General features: G+C 41.5%; 1 protein-coding gene across 1 annotated transcript; it reads right to left on the reverse strand.

The window, feature by feature from the left end:
• Positions 1-1,889: 1,889 nt before the first annotated feature.
• On the reverse strand, positions 1,890-16,260 carry si:ch73-12o23.1 (lysosomal alpha-glucosidase). The gene is made up of 20 exons (XM_035406087.1): positions 16,095-16,260; positions 13,833-14,505; positions 13,501-13,646; positions 13,183-13,348; positions 12,716-12,812; positions 12,348-12,467; positions 12,141-12,259; positions 11,759-11,890; positions 11,172-11,282; positions 10,037-10,150; positions 9,857-9,941; positions 9,317-9,434; positions 8,254-8,387; positions 7,997-8,148; positions 7,743-7,891; positions 6,045-6,186; positions 5,610-5,708; positions 5,232-5,396; positions 3,595-3,741; positions 1,890-3,485 (listed from the first exon to the last, which is right to left on the reverse strand). Exons 2-20 carry the CDS (start codon positions 14,487-14,489, stop codon positions 3,423-3,425), a joined length of 2,916 nt encoding a protein of 971 aa, XP_035261978.1. The 5' UTR covers positions 14,490-14,505; positions 16,095-16,260; the 3' UTR covers positions 1,890-3,422.
• Between the last annotated feature and the right edge of the window lie 927 nt (positions 16,261-17,187).

A 17,187-nucleotide genomic window follows, 5' to 3' on the forward strand; every position in this document is an offset into this window, starting at 1 on the left:
ACCTCTTTAGAGAAGCCTGGCACGAACAATCCAAAAAACCTTTGGAACCAGTAAGTCATGCATAAACTATCAAGTACGCAGCATCATTAACGTGAAGCACCATGAGTGCTAATAGCTCCCCCTTGTGTAGAATCTTCACTCTGCTTCAATTCAATTTAATTCAATTTTATTTGTATGGTGCTTTTTACGGAGAACTGTCACAAATATGCTTTACAGAGTAGCAAGGCAAGAAACAGGGCAAAAGAACGAACAGAGCAAACATCAGCCTGAATCCCCAAATAGCAAGTACATGAGGTGGAAAACTCTCAGTCTGCCAAACATGAGCCTTGCGAGTGAGTGATTTCAAGCCAGGTCCAGAAATGTTATACATATGAAATGGCTGCTTTCCAGAGGGTCATGCAGAAAAAGGTTAATCACTTGAGCATCCAGATCCTAATGAACACAGTTGGAGATAAAAAGGAGTTACACATGAAAACAAACACCAGCCTCTTTGATGCAAGGTCCCACCAAATATTATATTTGAAGTTGTTACTATGCACTCATCCAAACTGAATACAAGAATTGTGTCCAGTGCATTCTGCCTGATGAAGCGTTGGTTTGAGGGGTCATGGTATAGACTTTCCCTGAAAATTATTTAGTGTCCATCATTGAAAACATGTATTCAAATGCTCAGTGTCCAGTACAGTATGTTCATGTAATTTCATTACATGGTGAAAGCTGTTTCCATGCAGTCAGTCAAAACAAAAAAAGTTACCCACACACAACATAGTACGTTGCCTTTATTTCACTGAATGTTGTGCTGTTTGTGTGAATCAACTAATGTAATTACCGCCTGGAGTTCAGAGAATCCAGCAGGGGAAGTAACAAGGCAACTTGGTGCTAAAGAACAGAATGTACTCCGTGTGGGACAACAGCACTTCAAAATAATTGCCTGGAAAAAGGCCTTGAACATATAAAGGCTAAGGCCTCGCTGGTGACTGGGATTCCCATTCAGTGGTTTAAAAGGCCTCTGGCTAATTCGAGGCAGAGAGCATGCCAGGGACACATATATTCTGCCTCTCCATCAACGCGTCAGCACTGGCACTGCTCAACACTGAGCTGGAGCAGCAACATGCAGAAATAGTGTGGATGGAGTGAAGATGGTGGTGGACATTGTTGTGGGAAATTAGTGTTGTGGAAATTAGGAAGTGGCAATGGGATAAAGGTGGAGCCAGTGACAGAAGTAGTGGTGACGTAGCTGTAGCACAGAGGAGGTAGAGATCAGGTGATCCGGTGGGTCAAAACCAAGGAATACCTGCTTCCTGAAATATTCAGTTCTTTATTATTTCTGTCCTGAAATGGACATACAGATGTCTGCACAACTATCTGCATTCATAATTTTGGTATGTGTGATATGGGAAAGACACAGCTACTTTTCATTATCATTATCAGAAGTTATCTTCAAATACAAGATATTCAATAGCAATTACATCATACCGTTATATTTTGCATATGCTGTGCAACCGATGTATGTTCAGAATGACTGATGAACCAACCACAGCTTGTGTCATTTAAATACTGTCTAATATAGGCAGACCGGTAGAAATACATTACATGGAATTTATTTCTGTTGTTAGAATGCTTCAAGTAATTAAACAGGTTGTTGAGCATCATTCCCTGCCTACACTGAAGTATTCTCAGGTAAACCTGGCAAAGTCCCACAATGCCAGACCATGATGGGGTCTTAGGAACTGGCGTTCCGCTGGAATTTATGGGTCGGTTTAAGAATAAATATTAATATAAAAAAGCACTTGCAGTTTACTTCCATTTGCATTGCTACAAAAAAGGTAACTGGCAGTTCATAATGTCCAATAATCATATTAATCCAATTTAAAAAAGGAAAAAAGATCCACACTTTGATACGCTCTTTAATTGCAGGTTTACAATCAAACAAAACCCTGAAATTTCAAAATACAATTCAAGTTGCTACAGTTGCAGGAACCATTAACGCAAAAAAAACAAGATTTGTTGCATAAAAACATTTGTCAGCATGTTTCAGGTGTCATGCTCCTGCTAAGAAGAAAGGAAAAACAAAGCCAATACAGATAGATGAGTGACAGGGCCTGCTGAATGAGAGAACATGCACCGTTTCACACGGCTACTTCAGAAGCAGCCATGTCCGCAATACAGAAACATGTTCAGCCATAGCATATTATAACAGAAAAGTGCCTTTTCAATTTACTTATCCGTATGCCCAACTGTGGTTTTCCTAATGTGTGACTAGCTGAAAAATAACTGAGAGGTCATACAGAATCTCATGTCTGGCGAGTATGTGTTAAGCTTTAAATTCATACATTTATGACTATTATCCTATTCTAATTTCTTGAGTCATAAAAATATATATTTTATTCCAAGTCCACATTTATATACTGATACAGACTCTCCCAATGGAAACCAGTGCGGGGAAAAAAGCGATACATTCATAAATACAGAACATATTAATTCTGATCCTGAGGGTCTGAAATCAGCATACTTATCTTCATATTATGATACATCTCAATATAACCTTTAATCTAAATCTAAATAATTACATTAAGTTCAGAGCAAATGCACATAAACCACCGGTTATGGGCACATCCATTTGCATGGGTCAGATTCAAAAAGCTCCCCTAAATGTCATTTCTTTGGGGGGAGCACTTTTATACACCAGTGTTTCAGAAGCTGCACCTCCAAAGAAATTGATTCAATTTGCGGCAAAAAAGCTATGCTACTATAAAATTAATCTAGACCAATATCACAGCTGGATGGTTTTAAGGCACAATGCACCCAAAACAACTTAAAAAGCCAGATATGTAGACAATGGAGCTTCCATTTTTTCATTTAGAATCCTGGGATTTCCCCCATATTTTTCAAAGCACAGAAACACTTTCCATTAAAAAGCCGTATGCTTCCCAGAAGCAAAAGAACAATGAACACACATATGAAATCAATTTAAAATTCACATTTCCCCCCATGCTCCTTGTTAATGATTTTCACTAGTGCAATTAGCTTGTAAACACTGAGCACATATTTACACAAAAAGTTACTTACTGCACTGTACACCGCAATTCTACCGATATTATAAAAATCTGAGGCATAGTAACTCAAATATTGAAATGATAAATGTATGGATATTTCTCGCAAGCTGCTTTATTAGTTTATACACTACCGGAAGGTCTTAAAAAAGTGCTAGGACTATCAACACTTGACCCACTGACAATCTGTTCCTTAGAAGCTTCTGGAAATTCCACCAGTACTTTCAATATACCAGCCCCTTCCATGAGTTGCCAGGTAATTTTGTAGTAAAAGAACACAATCATTTTTAATCACAGAAAAAAAAAGCAGTAGAGGTATCCAGTGCCAGCAAAATACAAGAACACATTCTTCGGACGCTTTGTGCAATACTATGTCCAGCTGATTGTGAAGTTTCGGCTGAGGCTGAGACCGAGGTCTGTCACGGTTAGGACCTGCAAACAGAGAGAGGAGCTGTTTTATAAGGAGCACGGCACATTGCACAGCAATGACACTAGCAAGCCATTCAGGCCTGGTCTTCATAAGAGAACGGGCACTTCAAACCTGGTTGGCTGTGTACGTAAATGCAGCATCTTGCGAGTTCACGGTCACAGTGGATGGCTCCTTCTTCAATCCAAAAAAGGACACGGTCTCCACGGTGATATAGCTCGCCTCTACATTATCATGAAGTACTTCTGAAGTCATGGTATTCTAAAAAAAAAACAACAATTTTGTTTACAGTTATGGTTACTATAGCTGAAATCCACTACGTAGAGCCATTACATTACAAATGTTCCGCTACAACTAATGAAATCACGTGATGTTTGGCATTACAGTTGTTATAGGGTTTGCTGTAGCCTCTGAAAAGTCCCCCTTCGTTTAAAAACAATTCAATTTCTAAGAAACGTATCAACACTCCATTATAAAATGATGTCAGACTTGGAGTCAAGCGGCATTGGGGTTGCCAGACAAAAGAAAAACAAACCTCAAAACGCCCAATTCAATAACACACATGGAAAAGCCATGTGTCAGCCACAGTAGGAACAACATAGCTTTATAAGTGACGAGAACATAAATATATCTGCTTGGTTACCGTTTCTATGAAGTACTAAAGCAATGGAGCTGAACAAAACTATATGAACTGAAGCAATTTATCTGCCTGCCAGGTTTACATCAACAGTCACTGAGTTCATAGCTAAAGACAGTAACAGATCAAGTTGCCCTAGACCATCCTAAGGTCACATAACTTGGAGACTTGGTGTTTTTTGAGTAACCTAACCCTGATATCGTTCAACAAATTAAGCAAAGGTTGTGTCTTACTTCTGCTTGTTCAGTCACTTTCAAAAGCTCAAAGCTTTAAAATCCCCTCGACAGAAACAAGCCCAGACTGGTCATGAACCTTCAGTTTCTTCTGTTACTAAGTTTGGGGATACTGTGGATTGCAGACTATTCCAGACAAGACTGCAATAGATTAAAACCTCATCATTTGTGTCTATGCCAATACAAACTTGTTGCATAACATTTTGTTCTTATTAAATATATTTTCACGAGGTCAGTACGATGCTTAGTCAATGATCCACTTATAAATCCCTTGCTATGTGGGAAGTATAGCAGTCCATGAAAACAATTTCTGTACAACATCTATATCCAAAAAAACAGCTCACGGGCCTTAAATACATGAGGAAAATCTCAACTCCACCCCTTCTCCCATCCCATAGACATTCCCATAGTATTTAAACCTCTGAAGAAACAGTCACCTTTTTGCCAAATGGCTATTCTTTTGCACAAGATTAAAGATGCCATATTTGAAATATAAATTGTGTGGTTGAAATAAAGTTTATATCATATGAAGCAATAACGTACAATTTACGTACATATCCTGCCATTATGTGGTGAATAAACCACATATATTTTAATGGTACTGTAGTATAAACTTTAGCCTGCAGCTGTATGAGGGAACGGATTTTTTATTTTTATTTTTTACCTCTGATCTCTCTTTTCAAACCTAAGCCCTTGTACTTTCGTTCACATACGAAAAAAGGTTCAGCCTCAGTTCTGGCAGCTGAATGACATAGTTCTTTTCTCAAAGGAACTCTCACAGCTGTGCAATGAATAGAGATATCTGTGGCGCTGCATCTGTGCTCGCTTCCCAGAGTGTGTCCTGAGCTAGTCTCTCCGCAGAAGACCCTCAGCGATCGTACCTTTGCGACGTGGAACACGATGTAAGCGTACTGCTCGGTCTCGTAGGTGTCCAGGCTCTCCCCGTCGTCCCAGAAGAGGTCCCCCTCAGCCGCCCCGTCATCCGTCAGCGTGGAAATGAGGTGGAGGGGCTGGCCGCTGCTCACCCACAGGGTGGTGTTGGGCCTCTGGGGAACATAAATGAGGAAAAAAATTTCATTTCATCTAACAACATAAACATTTCAACCAATAATCTCTGCCAGCGTAAAAAATCTCGGTGAAGAGCTCAAGTGCAGTACGAACACACAGAAATGCACACGTTTGCAGACAGAGCAAGCCCTTATTCTGACTTTCAGAGAGAGTCAAGGAGTCCCCTAGTTGTCGGTGACGCTGAGATCTACCTGTGTGGGAATGACCGCTCCCTCACGGAGATGGACATTAATCTTGTCCAGTGGGGCCTGCAGTTTCAGCTCTTCTCCGCTGCTCCTAACAGAGCTACCCTGCAATATCACCACACACATCTTCAGTTTCCATTGTGCTTCCTTTTCATATCAGCTCTGTACTCTTCCATTTGGCTTCCTAGCATGTACTTCCCTTCAACAATGTCCTCTGCTGTTTGTGTACGGTTACTTTCCTGATAATTACATCCAGAATTATTTTAATTTTAAGTCAGTGGTTACAATCAAAACTACTGTATTTACATTTCCTGTACTTTTGAGCAGTTTCTTGATTTAAACAAAAGGTGGCACCAGTTTACCCAACAAGACATGGAAAATTCAAGAATATATACCCATAGACCATTAGTTTTACAAAAAGTATGAAATGATGTTACTTACAGTATAAAGGTCATACCACAGTCCTTTAGGGAAATATCCAGTTACATAGGTCACACCAGGATCCAATACAGGAGTGACGAGCAAGCTCTTCCCCCACAGGAACTGCTTGTCTATACTATATGTCCTTGGATCTTCTGGAAACCTGTTTCAAATAAAACAACCGTTATGGTAAAATGGAAACAACATAAACCACTAGTACCTCACAGAGTTTACTCCAACATACACAATTCCATCACCTTAAAAACAAATTACTTTTTAATTTAACCAGGAAGGTCAAGTGAGAGCTCAATTCTCTTTTGCAGTGACAAAGCAGTGGACTGTGTAACCAATCAGATATTGGGGGTGGCCAGATGTAAACAGCCAGTGTTTGTAGGATTTTAGGCAACAGGTTTAACATCCCTACTCATTTAAAAAGTGCCATGGGGTCTTAAACGAGTGAGTCAGGTTTCACATCTCACTTGAAGGGCAGTACCTTCACTGTGCTTGGGTACTGCATTTCTGATGCTACTGAGAAAAGAGGGCCCCCTACAAGCTCACCAATACCACTTCAGGCAAAAACCTAGGTCTCCTATCCAAGGGCTAACTAAGCCTACACAAGCTCATATTCTTATAATGAGTGGTATTCCATCACCAATGATTGTTGTGGGGGGAAAAAAATAAAAAATTCTGTGCATCGCCTTACTAATGGCATGAGAAACAAGATCTTCAACCATGATTATCAAATCGTCCAGCAGTGGGTAGTATAAAAACTTTCAACTTTCATTATAAACAAAAAATGTAAAATTCACTAATTCAAAATATCACCATAATAACAAACAGGCCTACTTAATATCAGAGACTTTATTTCCTTTGGTAAAATACATAACTATGAAAATGATGACATTCAATGTGCAGGTCAGTGAATAGAACAAATATGTCTTTTTACTGCAGTCCAATTTGATTTCATCCAGGATAATAAAAGTAACACGCAGAAGGTCCCCATCAATCAAATAGTCCAAGGAGTTGCATAAGCTGGCTTCTAACTGTGGACATAGTCTCAGGAGCATATGATAATGATGATAAGGAAAATGTGACACTGCTTGACTGATGCTGTGCAGATGTTCACAGTGTGACAGTAAACAGTGATTAAATTTTTATGTTCATTAGCATTCCACGCCAAGGACTCCGCTTCAGTACAGTTCCAGAACCATCTGATCGAATCTGCAGAGCGCCTGCCAGTCAAGTACTCCTCAGCCGTTTCGCTAATGTCAAAGCCGTTATAATCAACTCCCACCCTAGCTTTACAGCACCAATAAAATATAAGATTAGGGCTAGTCCTCCCGTCACTAAAGGAGAGCGACTGTAAACACTATAAAACCCCAGGGTAACTCACTTATCAGCAGTAACAGTGGAAACGCTAACAATTAGAGACAAAATGTCCTTGCAGCAAACGATTGGAACAAAATAGAATAGAAATAGAAACCATTTTTTGTAGCACCAGGACAGGGATTCTGCCAGACTGCACACATGCCAGCAAACAGGCTTATAACGAGCATATTTAAAATAACAGAGGAATGAATACCTATACCAGCAATTACAAATGTGATCAGTATGATGTGTGTGAGAGACATTTGCGTTTCTAGTACTCGTCTAGCATTCTAACATGGTGGCCGATTGGCTTGGCAGTGAGACGGAGCGGAGGGAGAGGGTGACTCTTACTCAAAGAGCAGGGGCCGGGCCACCGTGTGGCCCTCCAGGTGGGCGTGGTGAAAGAGGGTGTAGAGGAGCGGGAACAGGGAGTAGCGCAGCAGCAGCACCTCCTTCATGGCCGTGCGGGCCAGCGGGCTGAAGGCCGTGGGGTCTTGGGCCTGCGTGGAGGAAACACACTCTCCATCATATTCACACCGTGCCCGGTGACATCATCATTAGTGGACCGGGCGCATGTAGTTGGGCAGTGCCTCGTGGACGGGCACCTTCTCATCGATGGAGTTGTGGTTGCGGGTGAAGGGGTAGAAGGCGCCCAGCTGGGTCCAGCGCACACACAGCTCCTCCGTGGTACTGCCCCCGAAGCCACAGATGTCGGCGCCGACCAATGGGATGCCCAGGATGTTGAACGTCAGCATGCCTGGGCAGAGGGAGAGAGAGACACACAGAAACGCGCTCAGACACGCACGGATACACGAGAGGAGTAGCGCATGTATTTCAGCCCGAGATCCGCGCCGTGCCTCACCAGGGATGGAGCTGTACAGATCTTTCCACTGGCTCCGGTTGTCTCCCAGCCAGTGTCCCGAATAACGGCCTTGACTCGGGAAGCTGGAGCGCGAAATCACGAAGGGACGCTTTCCCAGAATCCTCTTCAAAGCGCTGAAAGGAAAGAAAAGTTTAAACCGTTCTAAAAGTGATATTGCACTGTAAGAAACACAAAGTCCACTCAGGGCATCTCCTGGCTTTCCCCCAGACATTTTATCAAATACAGCCAGCCATTTTATTGCATGTCTTCAATGATCAATGAAACAAGAAAACAAAATACAGATAAGTGTGCAATATGAAGCAGCCCTAAATTATCTGGATGACCAACAAGTCATGGCATCTAAAACGTCCAGCCCCTTGCCAAATAAAAAAGGCTGGCTGAAAAACACAGGTGAAAATGAAAGACAGCTAAACTCCACAGGATACAGCAAATAACAAAAAAGTGTTTCGAATGTGTTATCAACATATGCATTGGAAAATTCTAGAGAAACCACTCTAGAGTGCGACTGAGCCAGATTTAATCATGAAAAAGTCCAAATCATCAAGGTTTGGATAAAGTTGGACTTTTACTTTTTTTTTTTTTGAATGAATTTCTATCAAGCAAGTAATTTAAATGGGACTGGATCTATGGCTTTCTCTGTAAAATAAACTTTACTAAAATTATCCGTATCTTTACTCAAAACCAGCCCAGTCCATAATGGCACAAAAGCCCCATTCATTGCACAGCTCTTGTGATTGGTCTGTATTATGACAGTTCAGCAAATTTGATAGAAAGCAGACATTGGACTTCGAAAACAGTGCAAGTCCAATTTTCATTTATGTGTTTTTGAAGTCTATCAGCTGGACCAGCTTAGAGCCTTTGTCCAAAGTGTAGGGGAAATACATTATTTTCCTTACACACTAGGCAATTTTGTTGATCAGAAGTATTGGGTTTTGAGCACTGCAAGTACTAAGCACTCATTACTGTACACCTGAGCTTGCTGTAAAAAGATATTTTGCTTTCAATGACAGTTCAAAAATATCACTTCAGTTCAGATACTGACCAGGAAGATGCCTTTGCCTCCATCAGACCATACATACTGTGCAGGTTATAGTGGACAGATGTTTTATGAAGTGCTGAAGCACACAGTGTCTTTGACCTGAGTGTGCCATCAAGAATCCCTAAGAGCCAATGAAAGCACAAGAGCAGTTTAGCATTCACACTGGAACCATTCACAGGAGATTTTTAAAATATTTGTGACAACTACAGTTGACAGGAACTGTTTCCACAGGGCTTGAGCCATTTACGCTGAGCCAAAAAACCTGTCTTTTCCAAGAAAGAATTCCAAGCAATAAATTTAAATAAATACTATCCAATCAGCAGATATTGTTGCACCAAATGTGCGTGAATAATATCTTGGTGTGAAAATTAGAGAAAGGAAGATCATGTGTTTTGCCCACCATTTAGTAAGCACAAATATGTTAAGTATTTACCCAAATATTAACTTCCATGAAACATTGCTGGGACAAATTATACCATCCAATACAATTAACAGAATCCTTCAATGTCTATGGGAGCTGTTATGTCATGTCAGGTGTCTCACCAGGAGTGTAAGGAGGATTTTCCAGGTCATTTGACGGGCAGCCTTTCAGTGATCCGTCCACAAAATTTGACGGCTCATTCATGTCCTGAACATGGGGATACATATATAATAACATATAAAAGTATAATGATATTATTCATATTCCAAATGACTACACAAATTCTGTCAGCAAAGACTTACAATCCAGAGTCCATCAAAAGAGACTTTGGCGTGGTATTTCTGGAGGTTCTCAAACCACCATTCATGTGTTTCATGGTCTGAGAAGTCAGGGAAGGCTGTAAACCCTGGCCACACCTGAGAGTAAAGCACAACAACGAGAAAATGAAATTAAGAGAGCACAAGAATTACATCTGAAAAGGCATTTAGCAGCTTGTCATTTTGGTTATTTCTCACTGTATTTTATAATGATGAAATGAAACTTCTAAAGAGAATGCATTGCCAAAAAACTAATTTAATTTTGACTTAAGGTTAAGAAATATATTGATTAGTCATATCCACGCAACCACAGCAAAACAGGTCCACAGTTCTGGGAAGTCAGATGTCTGCTTAAAGTTCAACTTAAAATCAGGACTACAGCTGTTATGAGTCACTGAATTTTTATGGATTATTTTAAGTAATTGAACTTTCTGTGTCAAATGCTTTTTCAACCAAGTGTATGATAGAAAAAAGCAGCAAAGGCAAGTTACTAAACTTTATTACAAAATAATGGGGGGAATATATAGCTGATATGCTATATGGCCAAAAGTATGTGGACACCTGACATCCAACATACCATTCAAAATGATGGGCATTAATATGGAGTTAGTCCACCCTTTTCTGCTATAACAACCTCCACTCTTCTGGGTGGGCTTTATACTAAATGTTGGGGGATTGCTGCAGGGATTTGCTTCCATTCAGCCAGAAGAGAATTAGTGAGGTCAGGCACTGATTGGGTGATTAGGCTCACAGTTGGCTTTTCATCCCAAAGGTGTTAGACTGGGTTGAGATCAGGGCTCTGTGCAGGCCAGTTAAATTCTTCCACACCATTCGTGACAAAACCATTTCTTTATGGACCTGTCAGTGTGGCCCCTTCCTGTTTCAGCATTGTCATGTCATGCTGAAACAGGAACGGGCCTTCCCCAAACTGTTGGGGAAGTACAGAATAGTCTAGAATGTGATTATATGCTGTAGCATTAAAATTTGCCTTCACTGGAACTGAGGGGCCTAGCCCAAACCATGAAAAACAGACCCAGACCGAGCGGTGTCCCGATACTTCTGGTCAGGTAGTGTATGTGCAAACTAAACACAGGTTTTATCATTTATTGTTAGACCACACCTTTCCGATCAGGGTTTGTCCACTGGAATCATTGATAAAGATGCCACGTTTTAATCCTTCGTCATATGGCCAATAGGTGCCTGGCTCCTGGGTACTACTGATCCCTGGGTCCTGCAATTGAACAGAGAACATGCATGCTATGCATTACCTAAGCACACATACATGCTGCAGTGCAAGCAGTTCACAAAGACACATGTGGTCAAAACAGATGGAAAAGTGGAGCAAAAGTATTGGCATAGTATTTTTGCCCAAAGATTCAACTGCCTTTCACTTATGCAGGCATTCTACTTGTAAAGAGAGTGAATTCAGCTAGTTCATAAAACGTTTGCTAGAAGGGCCCTGGAGTTTGTCCGGGAAGACTACACAGATAACCATGTCATATGATGCTAAGCCACAGCTGACAAGACACAAAAAGAATAACATCAAGACGCAAAATTTCCTATAAGAAGCTTGGAAACACAAAGACAAATGCCTGGAAAATATCATAAATGATAAAAATACTGCAGACATCTCAGAGAGCAAAGTCTAGAACATTGGCCAGCATGAAATGGATATGCGTAATCTGCCAAATAAACAAAACTGAATACCAGGATCATGACATAGCGCTGTCCATGACTGTGCAAGTCCTTCACCATGTCTGGGAGTGTGGAAAACTGCTGAGGGTCAAATGTGAAATCCAGAGAGCGGTCCATGTAGTCAATATCATTCCACTGTACATCCTAAAAAAGACCACAAGCTTTAGGAACACGTGACTACATAGGGAGCCTAGCACAAAGACTAAAAAAAGCACTGAGATTTAGTGTGGGTGCGAAATGCCATTAACAGTCTCAACTGAGCAAAGATATATTTTTATTCTGTGTTTCCATGGCCCATTAAATGAAAGGACAGCAAAATAAAGACTAAATTTCATATTCCCATAATGGTTTCTTATGATGTACCCAATCTTGTGACCAAATAAAAGTTCAGCACCTGAGGCATCCCATAGTTTCTCATATTCTTCACCACGTCCCAGGTGGCATTACTTGACTTGTATCCCCAGCGGCACAAGTGGTTGCCAAGAGCCCAATAGATGGGCATAGCAGGAAAGCCTATGAAAAGAAGAGGACAGCATGCGTTAAGGGTTCAGGTCTGTCTGTTATACACGCCGCCTGGCTCTTCCATGTCTTTCCGTCTTACCTACAACCTCCAGGTACTGCTGCACTACAGAGCTGGGCTCCGGACCCAAGAAGACATAGATGTCCAGGACGCCGCCAATCGTGCGCCAGGTGAGGGCAGGCGCCGGTTGGAGCACAACATCTGGAAGACACATTGACGCAGCGTTTTATGACTTGGCCAACAAGCGAGACACGTTCTCATAAATCGTGCGCCGCGCCACCCTGGAACAAGGCTAATAATTTATATAATTTCACGCTTCAGTGCAATCTGAGACTCCGTGAATTGTCCACAAATTCAGCGAGAAGAAAGATGAGGGCAAAGATTCCTGCACCCCAGGGGCCAATTGGACCCATATGTCCCCTCGGAGGAATGCAAGTGCGATTGCTCACCCATGGCATTGCTGTTCAACAGAAAGACGCCGTGAGCTGATCCGCCTGGCTCCATGCCCAGGTAGAATGGATGAACTCCATACAAGTTAGTCAGTTCCTTAAGGGGGAAATAAGCAAGGAGATAAAAATGTACTCTTTATTAACTATTGCCAAGGTCAGAATGAGAGGACATACCAAATGAAATACTCCATATTTAATCTGGAATCCCTTAACAAGACATAAATTATGTTGGATTGCATACGTGCATAATTAAATTGTGCGGGGTAAGCAGCTCTACAGTGCACCACTTCCTTTTTTGATTAGATCTCAATCTGTGGTTCATGAAAACAATTAGAAAAAGGAATGATTGTGCAAACAAGGAAATCCTGACCAGAATGTTAAAAAACACATGATGGAAAAACACATTACTTTCATGTTCCTTAAAGTCCTTGCTTTGACAGAACCATTAGGGGAAGAAGAATGTTTACCGTCGGAGGAACGTCACGAGCCCACATGGTCAGGGTATTCCACTCTACATTGTGGAGGAAGGACGATCGATGCTCGCCCAGCCCATAGACGTACTGTGTGGGCAGGGACGTAGACACCTGCAGGAACTGGTCCGCGAAGAACAGCGGAGCCACCGTCGTGTTCAATCTGCGTGACAGGGAGCAGAAGCATACCTCAGCCCCCTCGGCCATAAAAACAAACTCCACGTAACCTTCAGAAAAATTTTAAAACTAATTATTGAGATACTGAATATTTGACTTGTGTTTGAGAGAACTGTAAAGTGAGACGGTAATCCATACATCACTGTCCCAGTTGAAGTCCTTTTCACTACCAATCCAAAAGGGTTCTTGGAGAATTCCACTGTGTAGAGAGGGCTGGATGCTTTCTTTGTGGCATTAGGCACAGATATGGGGACTTCAAAGCGGGCAGTAGAGGGATCTGTAATCTTGGACAGAGAGGAAGAGCAAATAAAATGAAACGATGTGCATCACAGGACAAAGAGGACATTAAGATGCGATAATACCCTATCTGACACTGAAGACTCATCGAATTACTTGTACTGCTTATAAGGTTGTCAGCTCATAAAAAGGCAGTTGAGCACAGATCTGTCCGTGGATGAACAGGTTCTTACTTTCACGTGAAGCCTCGAGTCCGTCTCAAAATAGGCGTCCAGCTGGAGTGTCTCGATGTCTTTGGGGTAGTATGTCTTCTCCTTCTTGGTCAGCTGCCCAGTGTAACCAAGGTCAGTGTCATTCAGAGTTTCGAGTGTGTATGTGGGGAAGCTGGGGGGGTAGAAACACCAGGGCACGCCATTCTTGGCTGGAGGCTTCCCCGTTGACGCCGGGATGAAGCAGCAGTTCCTCGCCTCGCAGAGCTCCTGTGTCACCACCACCCCTCTCTCTGGGTAGCAGTCGAAGCGCCAGGCCTCAGGGATGGTGCTGCAGGACTCCGATGGAGGGGTAGCATTGCCCTGCCCGTGCTGTGGGGCTAAGCTGGAGGCTGGGGCTGGGGCCGGGACCGGGGCCGAGCCAGGAGGCGGTGGTGCGTGTGGAAGCTTGCCGCTCGGGCTCTGCAGCCAGAAAATGGTGCTGATCAGCCATACGCCACAGACCACCAGCAGGAAGGTGCCCAGGGCTATGAAACCTGTGGTGGTGGAGCAAACAGTCTTCTTCTCTAGCAGGAGGCTCTCAGGGGGTTTGTCCTCTGCCGACTCTTCCAATGGCTCGTCCACTGATGTAGGGCCCGAAAAGTACACGTCCTCAGGGGTCAGGAGCTTGTAGGACACCATCTTGCAGAGTATGATCCTGGCAACATATTTGATTACCTCAACAAATTTTAGAACCTGAATAGTCTGGCATGAACAATTGAGTACATTTCCTAGTGATAATGTGTCTCCAAAATAAGGAGATCATATTGTAGTGTTCATACACAGTATGTTAGTCTTGTGAAAGCTGTTCTTTATAATTTGCAAAGTAGCGCATTTAAAAATGTTTTAAATGTATAACCAACCTATCAAAAACAGACAGAGCTTTCAAAGACTATGTAAGCACATTATGTCCCAACATTAACAAAAGAGGACAGTGAACAAAGAAAAGTAACTTAAGGTAATAATGTTCTCAGCATAGCAAGCTCAAGTACGAACAGTGGATACAAATATATGGGGAAAAGCTTGTTCCTTTGTTTACATTTACGGTAATTTCAGAGCATAGAGATTCAGGTTGCTTGAACATTGTTGCATCAACCAATTTTTTTTGCACTTGCCAGTCCATGGTCCATGTGCTAGTGGTTATGGTTTCCTAGAATTAATCTAACAAAGCCACCAGCCACCTACTACCTCTCACTGTCCATCCCTCTCCTTGATTCTTATGGATACTTATGTATGATGTCAATATAAGCCCTGAATGCAGGTTTTGTGGGGAGTCTGCAAAACACTGCACTAAACTGCAGGTTCTGCGTCTGTTGCCATTTATTTATTTTCTCACCCACAAACCATCAATTCAGAATGAGCACCCAGGGTGGACTTGGAACTCACAGTGTAGAAATAAGCCATTTTCCAATTAGTTTCCTTAGTAAGAACCACTGATTAAAATGATGGAATGCAGCCCAGCATCTGTCACCTCTGCAGAATGTAGCCTACTTCATATGTGTGTGTCACTAACTTAAATCTTTTGAGAAAACATCCAAGCCTGAGACCGTACCAGAATAGACTAAAGGATACATGTTTGATTTTATAATTCAGAAATAGATATAGGGTATTACTAGCAAGACTTCTGAAATAGTTACTCTAACCCTAGTCCTGTATTAGTACTGTTGGTGTCCTCTATTTTACAGCACTGTGTGCTATATTGTAACTTTTGCACAGCAAATAGCTAATTCAACTCCAACAAAACGAAAACAACGACGACAATGGACAACGAGCCTAAAATAAGTGGACAGACAGCTAACTGCACTACGAAACAGGCAACAACAATAAAGGCATGCACAATTCTGTGCAACTTTCAGATCAGTTTCCACGGGACTGCATGCATGCACTTATTAACAAAAATTATGACGTCACATTATTTAGGCTATCATCCAAGAAGAACTGCACGACACTCAAGTAGCTAATCAAAGGTTAAAGATTTGATTCAATAATTCAGAATTTGCTTTAGGGTATTCATCTTCTGAAATTCTTAATTTGACCATATCCACGTATTTGTACTGGTGCTGTATTCTGTACTCTACACTGCGAGTTAAATTTTTAATTTTGCACTGCAAATTCAACTCCCAACAAAACGAAAACAACAACGATAAGACAAACTAAGAGAGACTGCTAAATGCACTAGAAAACAGGCAACAGCAAAAAAAAGGCAAGCACCACAATTCTGAGCAATTACGCATTCAGATTACTTACCAGAGGACTATATGCAGCTATAAAAAGATTATTTTCATATGACGTTAGTCATTCTATACGCTACGATGGCATGTCATAAGCTTTTACTTCTTTCCACAACAGAGCAGGCTGTTGTTATTCAATGTAACCTTTGCGGCGTTGATGGATTGCCAAACAAAAGCGCAAATGACATTTGTTTTCAACTCATTCAATACTGATTGGCCAAGATGAATCACGTGTACATTTTAAGCCAATAGAAGCAGTATACGCTGAGTACTCTAAAAATATGAAGAGGAAGACTAGTTTATCCGGGTCATAGTTTGCAGCTTGCTGCTGTAGTGCGAAGAGTAGTGAGAAACGTGAGGCTAGCGAGCATAGACTGCAGGCATAGAGTATTCTGTCCAAAATCTATGGCATGGAGAATATGGAAGCTATCCATAAACTCCAACAAGAATGACAACTTCCGGTCAAGTTTCCTAACTGGGTTTCAAAATAAAAGCTTGTTCGATGATTTTAAGAACGTGATGTTCTGGACTGGTATAAATCATTGCCATCGAACACTGCTTCAATAAATTACAAGGAAACAACTTGATTTCAAATTACTTAAAAACGAACATTGACATTTTATGTAGTTTTTATGTTGCTTAAAGGAAAGTATCCCCGGAACATGATATGAACATGTTGCACCTAAACCTGAATACTGAAAAAAACTGTGTACATTCATTTGTTAAATTGGTGCCCTAGTAATAAAATAAGGTAATAAAACACGTTTTATTTGTTATACAACATTTAAATTTAAAATTACAGAACTCACCTCTATTGGTTTCTATTGAACAGGTTGCTGCTTTTAAGTGAAAACCAATAGACACTGCAACCCCCCAGGATCATGGTTAAAAACCCCAGTTTAGACACAGGGCTTGAGAGTACAGGAACAGGGTATTGTCGAGCGATAAACTTTACTTACTGTCGCCCACCAACGGCAGTGACCCTTTGTTCCCAGGCAGGCTTTTGATATGTGGGTAGGTTTCTTGCCTCTCTCGCGCTTGTGCAGATACACTTTCTTTGTCCTAACAGTTATGGTTATAGACGGGTGACAAATTAAAGGAAAAACCAA

Source organism: Anguilla anguilla, chromosome 2 (genome assembly GCF_013347855.1).
Source record: "Anguilla anguilla isolate fAngAng1 chromosome 2, fAngAng1.pri, whole genome shotgun sequence".
NCBI classification, from domain to species: Eukaryota; Metazoa; Chordata; class Actinopteri; order Anguilliformes; family Anguillidae; genus Anguilla; species Anguilla anguilla.